The sequence below is a fragment of the Psammomys obesus genome, unplaced genomic scaffold (assembly GCF_907164565.1).
Source record: "Psammomys obesus unplaced genomic scaffold, mPsaObe1.curated_primary_1811, whole genome shotgun sequence".
NCBI lineage: Eukaryota > Metazoa > Chordata > Mammalia > Rodentia > Muridae > Psammomys > Psammomys obesus.
The window spans coordinates 15853795-15874047 of NW_026596131.1; the positions used below are offsets into that span (position 1 = coordinate 15853795).

General features: G+C 53.7%; 1 protein-coding gene across 5 annotated transcripts; it reads right to left on the reverse strand.

The window, feature by feature from the left end:
• Window positions 1–637: 637 nt before the first annotated feature.
• Window positions 638–13890, reverse strand: Sectm1 (secreted and transmembrane 1). Of its 5 annotated transcripts, none has more exons than XR_008718403.1 (7): window positions 13312–13369; window positions 7657–7810; window positions 6773–7081; window positions 4813–4866; window positions 4447–4589; window positions 3462–3951; window positions 638–1840 (listed from the first exon to the last, which is right to left on the reverse strand). XR_008718403.1 is itself a non-coding variant. In XM_055592415.1 (6 exons), the coding sequence occupies exons 2-6, from the start codon at window positions 7745–7747 to the stop codon at window positions 3937–3939; spliced, it is 612 nt and encodes a 203-aa protein (XP_055448390.1). In that variant the 5' UTR covers window positions 7748–7810; window positions 13829–13890; the 3' UTR covers window positions 638–3936. The 5 variants fall into 5 exon arrangements, 3 of the variants coding, with proteins under 3 accessions (XP_055448390.1, XP_055448391.1, XP_055448389.1); XR_008718402.1 differs by having other exon boundaries at window positions 638–3117; XM_055592415.1 differs by lacking the exon at window positions 13312–13369 and adding an exon at window positions 13829–13890 and having other exon boundaries at window positions 638–3951.
• Window positions 13891–20253: the final 6363 nt, after the last annotated feature.

Genomic DNA, 20253 nt, shown 5'->3' on the forward strand with positions numbered 1-20253 from the left:
CTATCTATCTATCTATCTATCTATCTATCTATCTATCTATCTATCTAAAAGAACACTCAAGTCTTCCCCTGTGACGGCCCCAACTCTAGTGTCCGCGCTCAGAGGTGCAATGCGCTTAGGTCCTGGAGAGTCTGTGTCTCCAGTGGGAGCGGTCCTGCAGTGCCCCTGGTGGACACAGATGCTGTGTTCTGCCTAGTCCACTAGGCGTCACCCTCTGCAGCCCTCTGACCAGGGCCGCCCTGCCAGGGGCTGTGACAGCTCCTGTCTCACCGTGGAGTTTTCAGAGACCTATGCTCCAAGGCCGCAACCTCTTCAGCAGGATCCGCTGAGAATTTAGGCGTGCTGGGTGTTTGTTTCTTGTGGCCTCTTGTGGCTTAATCCTATTTTTAATTATTGCTCCCTGCGCCCGTGACACAGACAGCACAGTGTGGGTGCAGGTGAGATGAGGAAATTCCCTCCACAGCAAGTGCTCTCCAGCCCCACACACCTTCATTTCAGTGTGCGGCTTTACAGTGTGTGTGTGTGTGTGTGTGTGTGTGTGTGTGTGTGTGTGTCAGGACATGAGCCAGCTGCCTTGGTGTCTGAGTTCTTCCCAAATAATTGAACACCCAGGGACAAAGAAATCAAAGACTCAGAGAAAGGTGAAGGCAAACATTTATCAAAGTTGAAAGCAAGAGTAGGAAGCGCCTGTTGGGAGGGTGAGGTCCCGGAGCCAGCGGACCCTCACTGGGACCCTGGGCTGCTCTTTCTATCAGGTCCCTGGGTCCTCCTCTCTTCTGATCCCTGCTTTTCTTCCTCAGTTCATTCCTCCTCTATCCTGTTATTTTATCTCCTCGCCTCAGATGATCCTTGGCTCTAGGGGAAATATAAGTGAGGTGGCCTCTCAGCTGCAAAGTGTGCATGCGTGTGTGTGTGTGTGTATGTATGTGTGTGTGTGTAAGACAACAAGAGTCCTACCTTGCACACCACCCACCTTTTTGAGGCGGGGTCTCTCACTGGCCTGGATTCAGGTGGGCTGGCCTGGCTGGCCAGGGAGTCCAGGGAGCCTCCTGCCTCCACCTTCTTGGTGCTGGGACTATAACTGCCCACATCACGCTCCACTTTTACACTTGGGTCCTCATTTTGGCAAAGTGGTCCCTTTACTGACGGAGACATCTTTCCAACCATCCCTTTGTCTTTCGTGCTTGTTGGGCTGCATGTGTGACTCCATGGTTGCACACAGGGCCATCGGTGGATTTGGCTCTCATCCTTGGGCCGCATGTGTGTTTTCTCCTTGGGAAGCTGAGTTCTACAGGTGCCTCCTCATCCAGGCGGCCAACAGAGTACTTCCCAGCCCGTGTGGACTGACCTGGGCCGTTGCTGATGGAGAGTTAGTGAGCCTCGGGGTTAGAGCAGGAGGAAAGACCTCCAGAGGGTAGAGTAGGGGTCAGACTGCACTGAGGACTCTCCAGTCAGGAGCTCTGTCTTCAGGGTCTTTTCCTCTAGGTCTGAGTTATATTCTCACACCTGCAGTGTCTCCTGAACTGAACACTGGCTTGATTGACAAGACCTGGCTTTGGCCTGAAGACGCCCCAGGCTGTGACTGCCCTAGGAATCACGAAGGAAGTTCATCTGGACAAGGGACAGCCAGGAGACACCACAAGAGAGGCCATTCTCCTAGGATGAGGGTCTGGACCCAGGGTCAAAGCCCCTGCTGGCCCTGACCGCAGGAGAGCAGGAAGAGCATGTATGTCATGGAGTTTCCTGTGGGCTTCTCTTGCTAATGACAGTTGGTGTGTGTCACTGTGCAGGACCAAGGCTCTTCAGGGCTGGCACTCACTCACTTCCCAGCAGAGAGAACCTGAGAAGACAAGCCACAGGGAGTGAGAGCGTTGAAGCCTCTGACTCAGTTTCTTTCTAGGGTTGCTGTAGCTGCAGGGGCAGAGGGACTTCACCAGCTTTGAAGGTTTCCCATCTCAGCAGAGGCTCAGAACTGACTTTGATGGAGCATTATGCATCACCACACTTGACTGGTTTGGAAAGTACGTGGTGGGGCTAGAGGGATGGCTCAGAGGTTACGAGCACCAGCTATTCTTCTAAAGGTCCTGAGTTCAACTCCCAGCAACCACGTGGTGGCTCACAACCATCTATAGTGAGATCTGGTGCCCTCTTCTGGTGTACAGGTGTACATGCAGGCAGAACACTGTACACATAATAAATAAATAAATCTTAAAAAAAAAAAAGAAAAAACTGAGAGAGACAGAGACACAGAGAGGCAAAGATACACACACACACACAGAGACAGAGAGAGACACAGAGAGCAAACACACACATTGGGTGTCTCTGCTTCCTGGCTGTGAACACAGTACTTCCAGCTGCTTCCCACTCCCTGCCATGCCTGTCCCGCTGTGACAGACTGTGTCCTCAAAACTGAAACAAAGATAACCCTTTCTTCCCTAAGTTGCTTGCTTCTGGTATATTGTTCCAACAAGGAAAGTAACTAACACAGGGCCTTACCAGCAGGCATTGCAGTGCTGTGGATCACCTTCCTTTGACCTGAGAAGCCTTCTGGGCACAGGCTGCAGTCTCATGTGGGCTTGCCCCGGAGGCCACAGGCAGCAGGCAGCATGCCTGGCCTCGGTTTCACTCAGGGACCAGTGGGTGAGGTTGCTGGTAGATGTTTATGCTTTTGACTAACAACTGTTTTTGCAGGTGGCCTGAACCCAAGGTCAGGACGTGCTGGGACCCTGGTTGCTTGTACGAAACCCCATCCAGCTAACTACTTTCCTTGGCATCTGTTAGATCAACTGTTTGTAAGGACTCCCTCCGCTTAACTGCTTGTTTAGCTTGTTAAAACTGCTCGCTTCGAACTGCTTACTTCTGTGAAGCCTCTGCAGCTGCCAAGAGATGCCAATGTGTGGTCTCTGCCTGTAAAAACCCTGTGTTCTGGACACCCGGGGCCACACCTAAGTTCCCAAATACCTGGTGTGGCCCCAGCCCTCTGAAATAAAGACTTTCAGCTGACTGGGCTGAAGGTCTGGTGAGCTGCCAGTAACAAGGTTACTTACCCAAGGTCCTTACCCAAGGTTCTTGGGAGGAAGAGAACGGGACAGTGAGGAGATGGCCGTAAAGCACTTCCTTTGCAAATGTGATAAATTAAAAGTAAACTAAGTATGAGATTTCTACAAAAATTCCTTTTTTAAATCTCTATAAAAGGAAAAACAACATTGTAATCAAGACAAAAGGTCAGAAAGAACAGGGGTAGTGGATCTGAATCAAAGGAGCTAGGGCTGGGGTCTGCTGAAGGGAGGCCCAGGGAGTTCCCCAGAACAATGCCTGCCAAGCGGCACCCCGACACCCTTATAGACCCGTCTCTGAGGGCACTCTGCCTTCCAGTGGAAGGAGTGGGCTGGTGATCCATCTTAGACCTCTCCTCCCTATTTTGGCCCCTGGAACCCAACATCTGGGTTTCCCAAACTTACTACTGTGAGTGAGAAAGCAGCTGTGGGCCCATGTTCTACTTGAAGCAAATCTTGGTGCAGCCTGAGCCTTGTACAGGAGATCTTTAGTAGTAGACCTCAGAGGCTCAGCAGAAGAGAGGGAGGCCAGGCTTTGTAGGAGCCAAAGGTGGGGGTGCTGAGAGTCAAGAACCGTGCAGCTTGGAGACCCCCATTTCGGAAAGAGCTAGGAGATCTGATGAAGACCATGGTCAGGAGGTTGTACTCTTGTTCACGTGACCAAGACCTGCCCAGATAGCCTTCCTCAGTGAGTCGCCTCCTCAGCCCTCAGGAAAGGCCTTCTGTGCTCTGCCCAGCGTATAATAATGACTCCACAGCATTTGGCTTCCCGAAGGTCGGAGCAGCCTCCGAGGGCACGAACACGAGGAGCCCACACCGGCGGCCTCTCTCTGGAATCAGCTCTGCAGGCTGCTCCCCTCAGCTTCCTCTGGCCACAGTGTCAGAACCGCCTCATCTAGACAGGGAGAGACGAAAGGAGAGAGGGCGGCTGAACCCCTGAGCTCAGACCTGTGTCCACACAGGCACAGGTGTGCACAGATGAGCCACCCTCATCCCAGAGGAGCCTGGCATAGCTCTAAGCCTGGCATGGGCTTACTTCCTGGGCGCCCCAGGCCTGAAACACTCTGGGTCAGAGACCACGGGTCCCCTCCCAACACAAGTTCCCGAGAGTCCTGCGAGGATCCTGCAGGCAACAGACTCCATGCTGCTCTCCAAAGTGTTCCAGGGTCAAAAAGAAAGCCCTGAGCACAGATGGCTCTTGCAGGCCCGGTAGTTCAGTACATTCTTGGCCACACCAGACCAAAAAAAGTGCATGCAGTGGGGACCTGCTGTTTTGGTCCTGTGTGGCCTCCACAGTCCCTCTGAGCCCCTTTTCAGCAGAACTCAGGGTAGAGGCCATAAGGGTCCCAGGAAGACCACCCACACATCGGGTCAAGGCTGAGGTACGCACCCACGAGGGCTCCCAGGAACAATGGTGCCTGTAGCAGACAAGTGCGCTGATCCCTGCGAGTCCCAAGATCAAGATGGCGGTAATCACTATTCCCACAACGGTCTTAGGCCGGGCCTCTAGCTGAGAGCTCATGGCTGGATCTTCTGAAGTGGGTCAGGAGTGGTGAGGAGTGAGGCTTTTCACCACTGGTCCTATTTTACGTCCCTCACTGGCCCACAGCCCTGCTCTCCCCACTGTTGACCCGCACCCTCCCGGCCAGTGACAGCTGCTGGGCAGCACAGAGGGCTAAGGGTGAAGGGGCCATGCTTGGCTCCATGGCGTCAGCATGGAGTGCTGAGGACCTGGGGACACGGCTCCAACACCTACCTGTGGAGGCTTCGGACACCCTCACGTCAGTCACCTCGTCCTCGTGTGAAGGCTCTGCCAGAGACACACCACCAGGTTGAGCGATATGTGAATGCACCCCCAAATCCAGTTAGTGGAGTCCCATAGAGCTGGCTGGTCCCAGGAGGAACCGTCAGGCTCACCCTCGGGGGCTCAGTGATTGTGACCGATGGAGCTGGTGTGGGGAGGGGGAGAGGGAGATGGACACGGGGTCTTTACAGGCACAGCCAGGGTGGGGTAGGCAGCGGTTTCAGCCTGGGCAGCATCCGTTTCTAGGTGCAGTAAGAACGGTGCTTACAGCACGTGGGGCTGTGCCGGTCTCTGGGGGGATATCGGGGCACAGGGGGTGTGGGGAGAAGGGGTGCGTTCTGCAGTTACTTCGCTTTCTGAATGAATCATGAAAGTAGCTAGGGTCGTGCTCTGCCCAGCCTTAGCGGTCAGCATGATCCAGCCACCCGAGAAGGGAGTCTGACCGTGAGCCTGTTTGTGGCGGTTGTCCTGACTGTTAACTGATGTAGGATCCAGCCAGCACGGAGGGCGCCATTCCCCGAGCAGGCCGCCCTGACCTAGCTAAGCTGGTGCACACCTTTAATTCCAGCGCTGAGGAGGAAGAGGCAGCAGGCAGATGTCTGTGAGTTCCAGACAAGCCAGGACAGGAAGCAAGACCATGTGTAGAAAGAGAGAAAGAGACAGAGACAGAGAGAAACAGACACAAAGACAGATGGAGAGAGAGAGACAAAAAAGGGAGGGAATGAAGATAGAAGGAGAAAAAGGAAAGAGAGAAGGAAAAGGAAGGTTAGCAAGCCAGTGAACAGCATCCTCCATGGTTTCCTTTCTTTTTTTGTGGTAGGGGGTGTTTTGAGACAGGTTTCTCTGGATGTCCTGGACTTGTTTTTCTTACATATATATGTATATAAGAACTCTTTCATATAATATATATATACATATATAGGATATATAGAATTGGATGGGGGGCGCCCCAACAGAGAAAGGGGAGAGAGACCGAAACAGCGATGAGCGAGACCTGGCTGGCCTCCGATTCACAGAGATCCACTTGCCTTTGCCTCCTGAGTGCTGGGAATAAAGGTGTGTCATCACACCCGCTTCCTCCTCGGTTTCTGACTCACGTTCTTGCTTGAGTCCCTGCCCTGACTTCCCTCCATGACCGACATCGCTCATAAACGGAAACCAGCCCTTTCCTCTCCTAAGCTGCCTTTGGTCACGAAGCTTGTCATAGCAGCAGAACTTAAGCAGTTCTGGCAGGAAGCGAGGCTGGAGGATTGAGGAGGGTCCTGGGGAGAGGGTCCAGGTACAGACAGGAGGCTTATCAGATAGAGGGAAGGCGGTAGCCTGTGGAGACTTTGTTCTTCGGTTCTTATTTTGAGACAAGGTTTGGCCTTGAACTCATGATTCTCGGGCTCCACTGCCTCCCAAGTGCTGGGATCGTGTCACACTTGGCTGAACTTGATTTCCACAAGGTGCACAAAGCTTCCGTGGTGGGAATGGGGGGGCAGGGTCACGGCCGTGTAAGTACCTCCCTCTGTGCTCAGCTAAGGCGGCCAGGGTTCTGGACCTCTGTGTGATCTCAGTGGTAGGTACCGTGTGAGTGTCCTGACTAGACAGTGGCTGGATCTTGCTGGAAACTCCCAGAACACAAAATTGGGCTGCAATTTCACTCCCACAGCTGATGTGTGACAGGCTGGAGGGTGGCAGGGAAAGAGGGGTGTATGGGCCTCAGCTGCTTCCGGCCCACCCCAGACGGGCTTCTGCTCTGGACAGTGGAGGCCCTTTCCACACCTCAGGACACTCTGAGGTCCTCCGAAAGGCCACAGTCTGCCTCCCCGCCCTCTTTCCTGTCCCTCCAGTCTCCATTCTTCTCCGCCACATCCACAGGCTGGTCTCCTTCCCCTCTCGCCTCCTCTTGCCACCACTCTCGCCTCACCTGAAACACTCAGGGTGACGTTGCTGTAATATCTCTGGCGCCCATGCAGGCCCCACAGGTACAGGCCTGCGTGGACGTCCTGGGTGTCTTCGATCACGAGCTGTGCCTGGCCCCCTTGAACCCGGAGCTCCCACCCGCTCTGAGAGAAGCATCCTTGGCGCGTCTTGTTGAAGATGGTCCTTTCCTCTCCATGGGCAATCAGCCAGACAGTGACATCCTTGAAGAGGTTAGAGATGCCACAGCTCATCACCGCGCGGCTGCCTCTAGGCACAGACAGGGTGCCGCTGGTGCACACGGGGTTGTCCCAGCCTGTGTGGAGAGGACGGCCGAGCATGAGCCCCGCAGGACAGGTGCTGGCTGCTCCTGCAGGCCATGGGCAGAGGCAGGAGTCAGGACTTCCCAGGGACGGAATGAGACCTTTCCCACTGACGGGGTCAAAAGCGGGCACACGCTGTGTGGATGGAATGGAATGGCGGGGGTTTCACTGGGGATGTCAGAGCTGAAGAGCTAGGTTGGGGGGCTCCCAGGACCCCATTTTTCTGTGCCTGCTCTGAGCCTCCTGAGCGTGTGCTGGCCTAAGGGTCCAGGCGGTGCCCCGGCTGTGGGGCAGGCTGGGGGTAGCAGCGGCGGTTGGGCAGTCTGTGGGCCCCGCGGCCTCCCCAGGGCCCCTCTTTTCCTGGCCGGGTGGAGTTTTGGGCAGCCCTGCCACTGCTCTACCACCAGCTCCGGTGCGGCGGCCCCTTGTTGTCAGCCATGCTCAGAGGCAACACTCCGCCGCCAAGGGGCACCGGCGTCTGCTAGGTGGCGGTCCTCCTGGGTCTGGCCTTGCTATGTCCTTCCCACCCTGTCTGGACCCTTCCCTCTGACAGAAGACCCAGACCTACTTTTATTCTGCGCATTCAGAGAAACAGCCAGGAGCAGGATGCCAAACAGCGTGGGAATAGGGGCAGTGGACGCCAAGGAGCAGGTCAGCATGGCCAGTCAGTGAAATGGAAGGCCTTGGGAGACGCCTGGCCTCTCCAGCTGTCAGGAAACAACCTGGAAGAAGGAAGTACAGAGGTCAGAGGCCCATTGAAGCCTCCACAGAGACTGAGGGAGCAGTCCTAGCCTCCTCGAGGGTGGACAGCCCAGTGTCTTTGCGCTTGTCTCCACTGAGTCGGCCGTAGAGCCTCGGGGAGCAGTCCTAGCCTGCTGAGGGGTACAGCCCAGGATCTCTGAGCTTGTGTCCAGCCCTGCCAGGATACTGAGCTTCTGGGGGACACTGAGTCACCAGCGCCCAGCCCCTCCTGCTCTGTCCTGCCCTGCCCTGTGTGTCATCGGCTGTGGTAAAGCAATGGGCCAGTCCAGGAAGCAGCAGGGAGCAGGACCAAGCCAAGGTATCGTGTGCTTTTCCCGTGCAGTTCTCCCCGGAACTGGAACTAGCCACCACCTGGGATGCACTTCTTAAGGGAACGGGGTCACGCAGGGAACATTGTGAGTTACTTGTCTTGTTTGTTTAGTTATTTAGACAGTATCTTACTATGTAGCTCAGAGTGACCTTAGATTCGCTATCTCTTCTCCTCAACCTCCCAAGTGCTGGCATCATGGGCCAGAACCACCACACCTGAGTGACTTATAGTGCCCACACAGGGTTCCTTCTTCGTTTGGACAAATCCATCCCAGAGATGAGCACCCCGCCTCGGGGTGTGTGAGTGAAACCCCAAAGCCTCAAATCCCTGCCCTAGGCTGTGCTCAGCCCCTCGCCCTCCGCCCTGACTCGCACGGCTGCTGCTTCACCTGCCGCTTCATGGGCAGCACGCCCCCAGCGCTCTGCGAGCAGGCCGGGCAAGGTGAGGGGCTCCCTCCAACAGCCATGTCCCAAGCTGCTCCAGGGCGGCAGCTATCACCTTGACCTCGGGTCTGTGTCCTTATGAGGGGCCAGGACGTTCATAGGAATAGCTGAGAGTTCAGGACAGCAGGTGTTGTTTCTGCCTTGTTTTAGAACTTTTGCCAGATAAGCGTGCTGTTGCGTGCCTGTAATCTCGGCCCTGCGGAGGCAGAGGCCTGCAGATCTGGGGTGCCTCAGTCCCCACTGCACAGCACGGCACCGAGGGCCAGCCTCGGGTCCAACAGTAGTGGGCTTGGCTTGGCTTTGTTAGACAGGGTCTTCCTGTGTCGCTCAGGCAGCCTTGAACCTGAGGTCCTCCCTCCTCAGCCTCCCGAGCTCTGCGGTACAGGTGTGTGCTGCCACTCGAGTCCCTTTTCTTATTTCTGAGTTATCGTTGCAAGAAGGGTAGTCTGCTTAAACCACTCGCTCCTTTAAGAGAGTATGAGTCCCGGGGCCTACACCTGTTATTCCAACTCCGGGAGGCTGAGGCAGGAAGCTTTCCCGTGCTTGAGGCCAGCCTGAGCTGCAGACTGAGGCTCTGCCTCCTCACTACCACACTTCCCTCCACGCCTTTCCCAAAGAAGGAAGCAAGGACATGCATCTGATAGACTCCGCCAGGTGGACGCAGCCGCGAGAAGCCGGGACCTTGTAAAACCGAGAAGCTGCGTTAGAACCGCTCTCTCTGCCCTTGGCCTCTCCCTGTCACAGCGCTGGTCCTCCAAGATGCATGTCTACTGAGAGACTGTGACCTTCTTTGGAATTAAGCCATGCCAGTGGTCAGAATGAGGCTGTACTGGATCTGGTGAGCCGTATCTAGGAGGATCAGGTTCTTAGAAGAAGGAATGTAGACGCACGGGCACAGTGGTGAAGGCTGCCTGGCACCGAGGGATGAGACGGCGTGGCCACAAGCCCACAGTCCAGTGTCCCGGGTGCCCTGACAAACAGACCCTCCCACCCCGTACACTGTGGTACAGGATCATGGCCTCCATGCCTGGCACCCAGGCCTAGGAGAGAATAAATGCCCGCAGTTGTGAGTTGTGCTTTGGGGTCATCTTAAGACCCAGGATTCTGACCCTGAGGCTGGGGGTTTACTGGAGAGAACCTGTCTGGCAAGCGTAAGCACCCGGGTTTGGTCCTGCCTTCGTCGCCCTCAATCCCCGAAGCCTCGCCCGGCTGGTGTGATCACACACACCCAGACACATGGAGACAGTCTGAGACTCTCCTGTCCTGGGTGCTCTCCTTCCTGGATCTGTCCGCTGTGCTCGCCGCTGCTCCCTCCACACATCGTGGGCTCACAGCGGAGCTCACTTCCCAGGACTCTTTGCTCCTGGAGGCCTCCTCTTTTGCACGCCACCCTTGCTAAGCCTTGTCGGGATTATCTGGCTTCTGACTGGCTTATGAGATGTTTGTGCTCTAATTCCTTCCTTGCCCATTCCTCTCTCTTCGCTTTTCCCAGACATCAGAAGACTCTACACATGGACACTTCCTGTCTGTTTCTTTTCTTTCTTTCTTTCAAAGCTTCAAGTTTTAGCTTTAAAATGTTTACCAGAGGCTGAAGAGATGGCTCAGCTGGTAAAGTGCTTATCAAGAGAACCTGAGTTTGACACGTAGACTTACATTAAAAAGTGAGGTATTGTGAGTTCAAGGCCAGCCAGGTCTATTGTGAGTTTCAGGACAGCCAGGGCAGTTACACAGAGAAACCCAGTCTTGGCACCTCCTGCCCCACACACACCCAAAGGTCGGTTATTAGCCAGGCATGATGGCATACACCTTTAGTCCCAGCACTCAAGGCAGAGGCAAGTGAATCTCTGAGTTTGAGGCCAGCCTGGTCTACAAAGCCAGTTCTAGGACAGAGAAACCCTGTCTCAAAAAACAAAATAAAATGTCAGGGATGGGGCCTGGAGTGATGGCTCAGCAGTTAAGAACACGTGCTGGTCTCCAGAGGACCCAGGTTTGAGTCCCAGCATGCTGACTTGCACTATGCCATAACCTTAGTTCCAGGGGAGCCAGTGGCCTCCTTTGGCCTCCAAGGGCACAAGGCACCCAAGTCCAAAACATGCATTCGGACATCCACGCAGACAGAACACCCATATACACAAGAGTAAAATCTCTTAGTAGAAAACAAGCCAGGCATGGTGGCACAGTTATAATCTTGCCACTGGGGAATTGGAAACAGGAAGGTCCCCGGGCTTGCTGGCCAGCCCAGTCTACTTGGTAAGATCCAGGCCAAGGAGAGTCCACGGCTCAGAAAAGCGAAGCTCACAGCGCTGAGGGGCAACACCTTCCACAAGTGTGTACATATCATTCCCCCATGAGTGTGCACCCTCTCTCTCTCTCTCTCTCTCTCTCTTACACACACACACACACACACACACACACACACACACACAGGGAGAGAAAGAGAGGGAGAGAGAGGGAGACAGAGGGAGAGAGAGAGAGAGGGAGAGAGAGAGAGAGACTCTTTTGCAAGGTTTTCCTGGAAGTCACGTTGAAGCTGAGCGCTCGAGTCCACCTCGGACAGCACGTTACGAGACAGTGAGATGCGGGTTAAGCAGGACGGGCTGTCCACTGCTCGCAGAGCCCCGAGCCCAGGCCCCTGGCCCCCCCGTCGGCACCCACCTGTACGGTTTCAGCAAGCAGCGTTGACATCTGGCTTCGCACCTGGCCAAACAGTCTCCCCTCCTTGGTTTTTCTCTTCCTCTAGATCTGTTTCCCAGCCAGATCAGTGATCTAGCCTGTAACTTCTTTCCTCAGAACCGGGGTTTGCCAGAACCTACTCCGAAGCCTACAAGTGCAGCCCGTGCGCAGTGCTACCTCCCAGCATCAGGCTTCACATAACCAGTTCTCCAGGATCCTGTCTGTTGGGAGCCTGCCTGGCCGGAAACGTCTAGGAAGGTGTGGCAGCTCTGTCAGGGGCTTTCCACCTCTGCCGAGATCCACCTCACACTTTCCCTGAGACAGGAACACTTTCTCCACTTGAAACCTTCACCAGGACACACCCTCCTAAGCGGTGGGTTGCTAGGTCCCCGGCCTTCCTTCCGCTCTCAGACCTGCAGCTGCTGACAAGTGGGCCCTGTCGCTGTTGCACCCCAAACCTGGGTTGCGTACGGGGCTGGTTCTCATATTAACCTCAGTCTCGCCACCTCTTGTCCGGAGGGAGACAGGCCACTTCTGGCTCCTCTATTTCCCACCTGCCTCCTCTTCAGCAGATGAAACCTTGGGGCAGGAGGTGGCAGCGGGGCAGGGGACTGCACTGGGTCCTTCGGTGGCAGGAGTCCTGCTGGGCACATCTCCTGGGCTCAACACCACTGTGTCTTCTACGCTGGGGCTTTTGCAGGTCTATCTAGAGCCACTTCCAGGTTGGCCAACGCCACAGTCTTGTCACAGAGGTTTCTGCTGCACTGGCCTGAACTTTTTTGGGTCCCTTCTGAAGGCCACTGAAGAACTCCTGGCCTCAGGGACAACACCTTTGTTCCTGACCATCACTAGAGTTCTGTCTCCTCAGCCCCAGGCTCTTTACTGCCTGAAGCTGTCCCTTCAGAGACAGAGAGGCACCCAGCTCCACGACCTGGTTCCAGGCAGAGGCTAGACCAAGGTCCCTACTGCCTAGAGGTACGGACGGAAATACTGCCCAGGGAGGGCTAGCCACTGACTGGAGGCCCTCTCAGCTATGGCCACAGATCCTGCTCTGCCCGGTGGAGAAGTGAAAGCCCAGGGTCACAGACCCGTGAACAGGAGGCCAGAAGCTGGCCTTCCGCTGGCCCTCTACAGCGTAGCCCAGTGAGAAGCATAGGGGACCCTAGCTCAGATGCCACCTGAAGGATGGAAGAGCACTTCCCTCATGTGAGCGGCCCAGTGTGTGCCCCTCAGTGCCAGGCCCCACGGGGCTTATGTCCAGTGGCATGTGGCTAGGAAGGGTAGCTGGCACAGAGAGCTCCACCCCATCCCTGCAAGGACCCCAGCCTCTTTCAGGGCCTCGCTTTGCAGAAACACAGCATAGCTGCCTGCGGGAGTCAGGCTCAGCCCTGGCTTCTTCGCTGGAACTCCGATTCCTAAGACAGATGACGTGTCTGTCAAGCTGCAGATATAGCTTGAAGTGGGAGGTGGTCAGAGAGTGATGTTCTCAGGGAAGAAATGGAAGGGAGAGAGGAGGAAGCAACTGAGCACCCAGGGGTTTGGCTGGAGCACGTGCGTGTGGGTGTGTGCGCGCGCGTGCGCGTGTGCGCGTGTGCGCTGTGAGTGCACGTGGGTGGGTGTGTATCTGAGCACAGGCAGAGCTCAGGACCCTACATAAAGGAATCCACACACAGGAATCTGCAGGACTGGGTGAGCAACAGGCCTGCAGCCCAGTGTCTGCCCTCCAAATCCTCTGCCACACCTGTGCAGAGGGCACAGAGGACGCCATCCTCCTTGGCCACTCAGTGAAAGCTGGAGAACTATGGCCCGCCTTTGCTCGCCCTGAACCAAGCCTGAGGCATCTGAAGACACACAGGTCCTGCTGAATGCTGACCACAGCCCTGACCCTGTTGCCCGTGTCTCCTGATTCCTGATGGCCCAGCTCTGCCCTTGCTCGTCTCTTTTCTGAGGCAGCCATTCCCAACACACAGAACCCTCAGCCCTCAGAGCATCTGGATGGCCTCAAGTCCTTGCTCCTGCAGGCCCGGTCTCTCACCTGCTCCTTCTGCAGCGAGCTCTCTCTGGCTGCCCCGGCTGCCCCAGCTGCGCTGTCCGGGTGTCTGGGCTTGCTGGCCCCAGACAGTAAAAACTGAAAGCTTAGGGGGAGGGGCTAGCAGAGGCAGCACATACCATCCTGTCCTGTTGGCCCTTCCCATCTGCCAGGCTCTGTGTAGGAAGTCTCAACTTTCAGGAACTACTCTGAGTTAACGTACAGAACTTTAGTGACTCTGTCGTTCGTGTTTTGACTAGAAGCCCTGTGTTGGCTGCATCTCAGGAACACTATAGGAAGGTCCAGGCTTTTTCTAGGAAAGCCTTGGCTGGAGCCCGTGTTTGGCTCAGGGCTCAGGGGCTGCTCTTTGGGGTGCTGTGTGAGCAGCCTGGTCCGTGTGGACCCCCTTGGGGTGTGTGGCAGGCGTTTGATGGAGTGGGCAGCAGGAGGTTCAGGGGCTAACATCCTCTGTCAACCGGCTGCAAAGCACAGAACAGGGCTTGTCTGCTCTGTAGGTCCTCACCAGGATCCTACTGTCTGTCGACAAAGCCAGGCTCCACCTGGAAAAGGTCCCGATTGCAGGCGATTGCAGGCATTTGACACCTGCTCCTTGCAAAGAGGTTTTGCAGCCTGCCGCAGGGTGGCATTGGAGAAGCCTCACAGTGAGAAGCAGATTGCCGTCCGCTGCCGCCACTGGAAGGAAGGGCTGCTGTAGTCCACATCTTGACCCGCCTCTGCGCTCAGCTGCAGCCTCCTGAGGCCTGGCAGGGCTGTGGGGTCGGCTCAATCTCTGCTCTGTGAACTTCCTCACCGACAGTGGGAGGCGGAGTCCATGGCCAGAGACGCAAAGGGGGGCCCTGGGCAAGACATGTGTGGGCAGGAGATGGAGTGGGTGCGTCTGAAGAGGGCTTGTTTCCTTCCCGAGTGGCTTTGTGAGCTGGGCGAGACCTGCGCCTAGAGTATCTACCTGCGCATGAGCACAGTGGACGCTAAGGCAAGACCTCAGCTTGGCACGCTGGCACAGGGACAAATAAGAAGAGGCCACATTGTCTGCAGACCAATGGTGACCAAGCCCTGGAGAAGGTGACCCTGGTGCCCCAACAAATTATAGAGAAAAGGAGGAAGACCACAGCTCTGGGAGCTCCAGGCTGGAGGAAGCCGACTGCCTACTGTGGGGACCAGCTGTTCCACAGGCAGAGCTTCTAGAACTTCACAGGCATCCAGGAAGTGAGAAGACGTTCCTAGAGACACGCTGGCCCTGGAAGACTGGCCAGGAGCTCAGAGTGCAGAGCTGACCAGAGAGAACTGTGTCCTCCGTGTTCCTTCAGAGCAGTAAGTTACTGCGAGTCGGCAGATAAAACAAAGAGCCGAAGCCCAAGAGAGCCAGAACTGTGTGAGCATGGACCCAGCTACCACATGGGCCCTGTGGCCAGGCAGCAGCCTCGCAGGTTCTACACATGCGCGCACACACACACACACACACACACACACACACACACACACACGCACTGGAGAGGAATCCAATGATAGCTGCCTTCCTGGCCTCTATACCCTTGCCCCTGTCCCTGGGACTACATCCTAGTGACCTTTGCCTTTCTTCTTCTCTCCTCTGGCTGCATCCTGCCTGAGGGACCACCATGGTCTTTGTATGTCAGAGAGGTCTCTGGCCTGTGAAGCAAGAGCTCCTTGTGGTGAGGGGCAGAGGGGCGGCTGAGGATGCCCAGCGTCTAACCCACAGAGATGCCCTTTGCAGTTAGTTAAGTTTATTTCCTCCTAAAGTGCTCACACACCAGGAAAGCGAAACCAGCTTGGGCCTTTACAAGCCGGATATAACTCCACCCGCACAGTGACGTCCCCATGCCAGCTTCCTTCTTATCGCTCCTTATCTGTTTCTTTTCTTTTCCATTTTTCTCATTATGAAGCCCTGGTTGACCTGGACCTCACTAAGTAGAGCAGGCTGGCCTAGAACTTACAAAGATCAGTCCATCTCTGCCTCCCGAGGGCTGGGATTAAGGGTGTGCACCACCACAGTTAGCTCTCTCTCCAGCGTGGATGTCCACGGGCTTTCTGGAGGTTCCGTGTGCTCTCAGGCCCAACATGTCCAGGCTTCTTCAATACTCACAGCCCTGTGGAATCCCTGCCCTGTCTCCTCTGGGAGCCGCTCTGCATGTTGTCTGACTGCTGCCTTCTCTGCCAGGCGACTGTGGTATTTTGTATCTCACCCCTGAGGTTTTTTGTGGTTTTTGAGATCATTTGCAATTTATTCAGTAGCATTTGAGAGTATGCACTAAATTTCCATCCTGTGGCCTTGTGTCATGCATGGCTTAGCTGGCTCTGTGGGCTCTTTCTGAAGCTTGTTGGCTGTTTGTGTGACTTCTTGGTCACATGCAGGAGCACTAGCAGACATGTGCTGTGTTCCTGAGCACAGAGAACATGTGTGTTCTCTGTTTGGGAAGCAAAGGTCTCTAGGTGTCCCCATGCCCACGTGGCCAATGACATGGATTATTTAGTGCCTGATTTGGACTGGAGTGAGCCCTTGTGATTGAGAGGCCTGTGTTGCAGTCTGGGTTCCTGCTATAACCTCCAATCAAATGTGCTAGGATTCTTTGGTTACTTTGTTTTGAAGTCCAGGCTAGTCTGGGACTCACTACATAGGTAAGAATGACTTTTCCTGCCTTCACCTCCAAATGCTGGAATTGCATGTATGTAAACCTACACTAGAAATTCTAGTTTTATTTATTTATTTGGAGACCAGGTCTCACTACATAGCCCTTGCTAGCCTAGAACTTACTATGTGGACCAGGCTGGCTTTGAACTCACAGATATCTGCCTGCCTCTGCCTCCCAGATTCTAGGACTGCTGGGATTATTGCATCACAGAACAGGCTTTCAGGACTAGTCAATACAACCCAAAGTTAGAATTTATTAAAAGAGAATTTGGGGCCAGGGCAATGGCTCAGCCAGGAAGTGATTTGTGTGTAAGACTCTCCAGTGTGCATATGAAAAGCAGACTTCTAACGCCAGGTCTGGGGGAGTAGAGACCTCTGGGGCTTTCTGGCTAGCCAGTTTAGCCCATGAGCTCCAGTTCAGAGAGGGACCGAGAGGTGAAGACGCTAGAGTGATGGCTCAGTGGGCAGAACACTTGTGCATAAGCGCCAGGACCCAATTTGAGTCCCCCCGCGTCCTGTAAAATGCCAGACATGGCTGTGTGCATCCGTAATCCTGGTGCTGGAGGAGCAAACAGGGAGATCAGTGGAGCTGGCTGGCTGGCAGGCAGCCTAGCCCAAGAGCCCGCAGGCTTCATGCTCTGGGGGAGCCCATCTCAAGAGAACAAGGCAGAGGGATAGAGCTGGATGCCCAACAGACACTTCCGTGTGCACTACACACACGTAAAGTGTAGAAATGACTGAAGATGTACAGTGTTCACCTCCACAGCACACTTGAGTGTGCCCATTCACACACACACACACACACACACACACACACACACACACACACAAAGGGAGAGCAAGAGTTTTAATATAGATTTAACCGGGAGAGGGATTTTTCTCTCCCAACATTTTTTGATGTTTATTTATTTTGTTGAGGGGCATATATGGGCCATGACACGTGTGTGAAAGTCAGAGGACAACTTCCAGGAGTCTCTTCTCCAATACCATGAAGGTTCTGGAGAGAGCACGTGGTCCTCAGGCTTGCTGGTAAGTACCTTTACCCCCAGAGCCACGCTGAGAGTCTAGGGGCAGCATGTGCCTAGAGCAGCAGGAGCTTCTCAGCAGAATGCCAAGGACGGCTACATTTATGGACTTAGCGCTTCCTGCAGTCATGATGCCCAAAGGCTTTTAAGATTAAGCATCACTGTATTCTCATGTTGATGTAAGGAGTTTAATAAGGCCAGGGGTGGTTTCTCCAGTGCACTGGGTAATTACAGGTGGACAAGATAAAACCAGATCTAAATGTCAGAGAAGTCATTGTTCTAAGAGGTCACAAGGAAGTCAATATGTGTTTGACTGTGAACAAGGCTTGCTACTTTGTTTTCCTGATTCTTAGAAAGCTACAGGCCTATTGACCGGAAAGGAAAAAAGTTAAATCCAAAGGTTCTATATGTTAGGGTAGAAACGTGATTCATTGATATTTTAGCATCCTTGCTTGAACTATGTCTATAAGGAGAATTCTAGCTGAGCATGATGGCTCATGCCTGTAATTCTAGCATTTTGGAGGCTGGAGCAGAAAAATTGTCACAAATTTTAGGTCAACAGAGTGGAGAGCCTGTCTCAAACACCAGCAGATTCTGTAGGCATTCCTCATAGATAATTTTGTTAGCTGGGTGAGGGGCTCATTTTTCTTCCCATATCTGGGAACTTTTCCAGTCTTTCCCACTTGGCTTCACTTCAACGTCGCTTTGTCAATGTAGGTTGTCCAGTGACTACAAAGGATTAAAGAAGCCACAGTGTTCACAGAGGACTTCCTGGAGGAAGAAGCTAAAACTGATTCATGCACAGTCACTGCTAGTAGGCATCCAGGGGTCTGCAAGAGAGCTTAATGGTTAAAGGTGCTCATCCCCAGCACTGGCCTCCGAATGCGCATCATAGTCCCTGGACCTACAAACATGTGCAGATAATAGTCGCGATGGCAAGGATCATAAGAAAGCGCTTGGAGGCCCAATGCCAAGCCCGGGGAGGTCCAAAACCCAGCCAAGGTGTAGGCCCCAGCCACAGAGGCACAGAACCGCAACTCAGGTGCTCTGGAGTGAGTGATGAAGGCAGTCAGCGCCTTCACCAGCTGAACTACCTCACCAGCGCTAGGAGACAACATAAACAGACTTTAAACACGAGCGTTAAGAGAAAGAAAGAGGCACTCCAGGAGAAGGCAAGACACATTCCAGAGCGCGGCCACAGAGAGCCAAGAATAGACTCTGGGTGGAGTTTGAAATGATTCTCCACGGGGTAGTGCATGCCTGTGATCCCAGCACTCTGAGAGGTAGAGGCAGGCAGATCTCTGTGAGTTCAAGGCCAGCCTGGTCTACAAAGAGAGTCCAGGACAGTCAAAGCTACACAGAGAGAAACCCTGTCTCAAAAAACAAAAACAAACAACAAGAAAATAAATGATTCTATTCCAAGGGTTGCTAATGAGATCACAGTGTGGTTCCTGACAGGATTACTTTCTTTCTTTTGCTTTATAATTTTAAAGTTTTTTTTTTTAAATTACAGTTTATTCACTTTGTATCCCAGCTGTAGCTCCCTCCCTCATTCCTTCCCAATCCCACCCTTCCTCTCTCCTCTCCTCTCCTGCCCCTCCCCAAGTCTACTTATAGGGGAGGTCCTCCTCCCCTTTCATCTGACCCTAGCCTATCAGGTCTCATCAGGACTGGCTGCTTTGTCTTCCTCTGTGGCCTGGTAAGGCTGCTCCCCCCCATCAGGGGGAGGTGATCCAAGAGCCAGCCACTGAGTTCATGTCCAAGACAGTCCCTGTTCCCATTACTAGGGCACTACTTGGAGACTGAGCTGACAAGATTACTTTCAGCAGAGTTAAGTCCAGATCACAGGAACGAGGGACTGCCGCTTCTGTCATGCCAACTGAAGCTACCTGTCATGCTGTGCCTGTCATGACGTGCAGGGATGGGGCCTGGCCTGAGCATGTACACACTATGGCCTCCAGTCTGCCTCCTTACTGTTTTATTTATTATTTTTCCTTGATAATTTAGCAGAAAATATCTGTAAACAAGAGGGATATTAACTGTAAGTCATCAGTCTTGACAGCAAATATTAATTGTGCTGGAACTTTCTCGGTCCCCTTAATCTTCCATCTTTTCAACATAGGGAATCATTAATTCCCACTGACCCCTCCTCCACGTGATTCTAGAGTGTAACAAATGGACTAGTAAACTAGATCCCACAGTCACCCCAAGTCTACAAAAGACTAGTCAGTTTGAATTCTCTCTAGGGGACACCAAGACAGTATAGATTTAATAGTTACACAAATAAAATAAAGTTCTCCTCTACACTCTTGTTTTTCCAAGTTCCTTATTTCCCTTTTCTACTTGTTACCATGGATTTAAGCTTCCCTGGGTGTGGCAGAAACCCAAACAGTTCAACAGAACCCAGATTTTCTCAAAAGAGCTCCCCAAGGTGGTCAGCCAAGGGGGAGTGACCTCAATGGTTCATCAGAACCCTAATGGCCCAGAAGAACCCCAAAAGATAAGGATCTCACACTTCCTGTTAGAGAGATTGCAGATTAAAATTAATTCAGGGTGACGCCACAAAGCTCCAAAGTGTCTCTAGACCGACCTGGAAAGGAGAGGGTTAATGGAAGGGCACCAGCTTCGTTAGCAGGAACCAGCAGGCGCTGAGACCCCAGAGCTGATTTTCAGAGAAAAAGACAGAGCAAGTCTCTGCCACACAAATCCTCCCGAGAACGCCTTAGGAAACAAAGAATTTGCCAAAGCTCGGGGCGCCTCTACCCACTGCCTCAAAAAATTCAAAGGTTTTTCTTCTTTCCAGTAGTCCTTGCTGGCCTGGAACTTCTACATAGACCAGGCTAGCTTCAAACTCACAGAAATCTGCCTGTTTCTCCCTCCTACGGGCTGGGATGAAAGATATGCACCACTCTGGCCTGCTCAACTTCTTTTTAATTTGGGAGTGGTTAGGCGGTGTGGCACATGCCTGTGATTCTAGCACTTGGGAGGTAGAGGGAGGAGTATCAGGAACTCAAGGCCAGCCTGAGCTATGTTGTACTGTCTCGAAAACAACACAACATTAAGACTGAACTTTTTACTTCATGTCACTGCCGTGGACAGGTTCTGGCATCTGCCTTGGCCAAGTGCTGCTTGTAAAGTGACCTGGGCAGGCACAGCCTGAAGCCTCTGTGCCACACAAAATGGAGTAACAGAGCAACGCACAGCTCACTTCCTCAGGCAGTCAGCATCTTGACGGTTTATCTGTGGCTTCAACTT

Coding starts and splice junctions, on each gene's coding strand:
- Sectm1 (XM_055592415.1), bottom strand. CDS start 7,747: ATGCTGACCTGCTCCTTGGCGTCCACTGCCCCTATTCCCACGCTGTTT. Junction 7,082..7,656: donor TCTGAATGCGCAGAATAAAA/GTAGGTCTGGGT, acceptor CTCTCCACACAG/GCTGGGACAACCCCGTGTGC. Junction 4,867..6,772: donor CGTCACCCTGAGTGTTTCAG/GTGAGGCGAGAG, acceptor TGTCTCTGGCAG/AGCCTTCACACGAGGACGAG.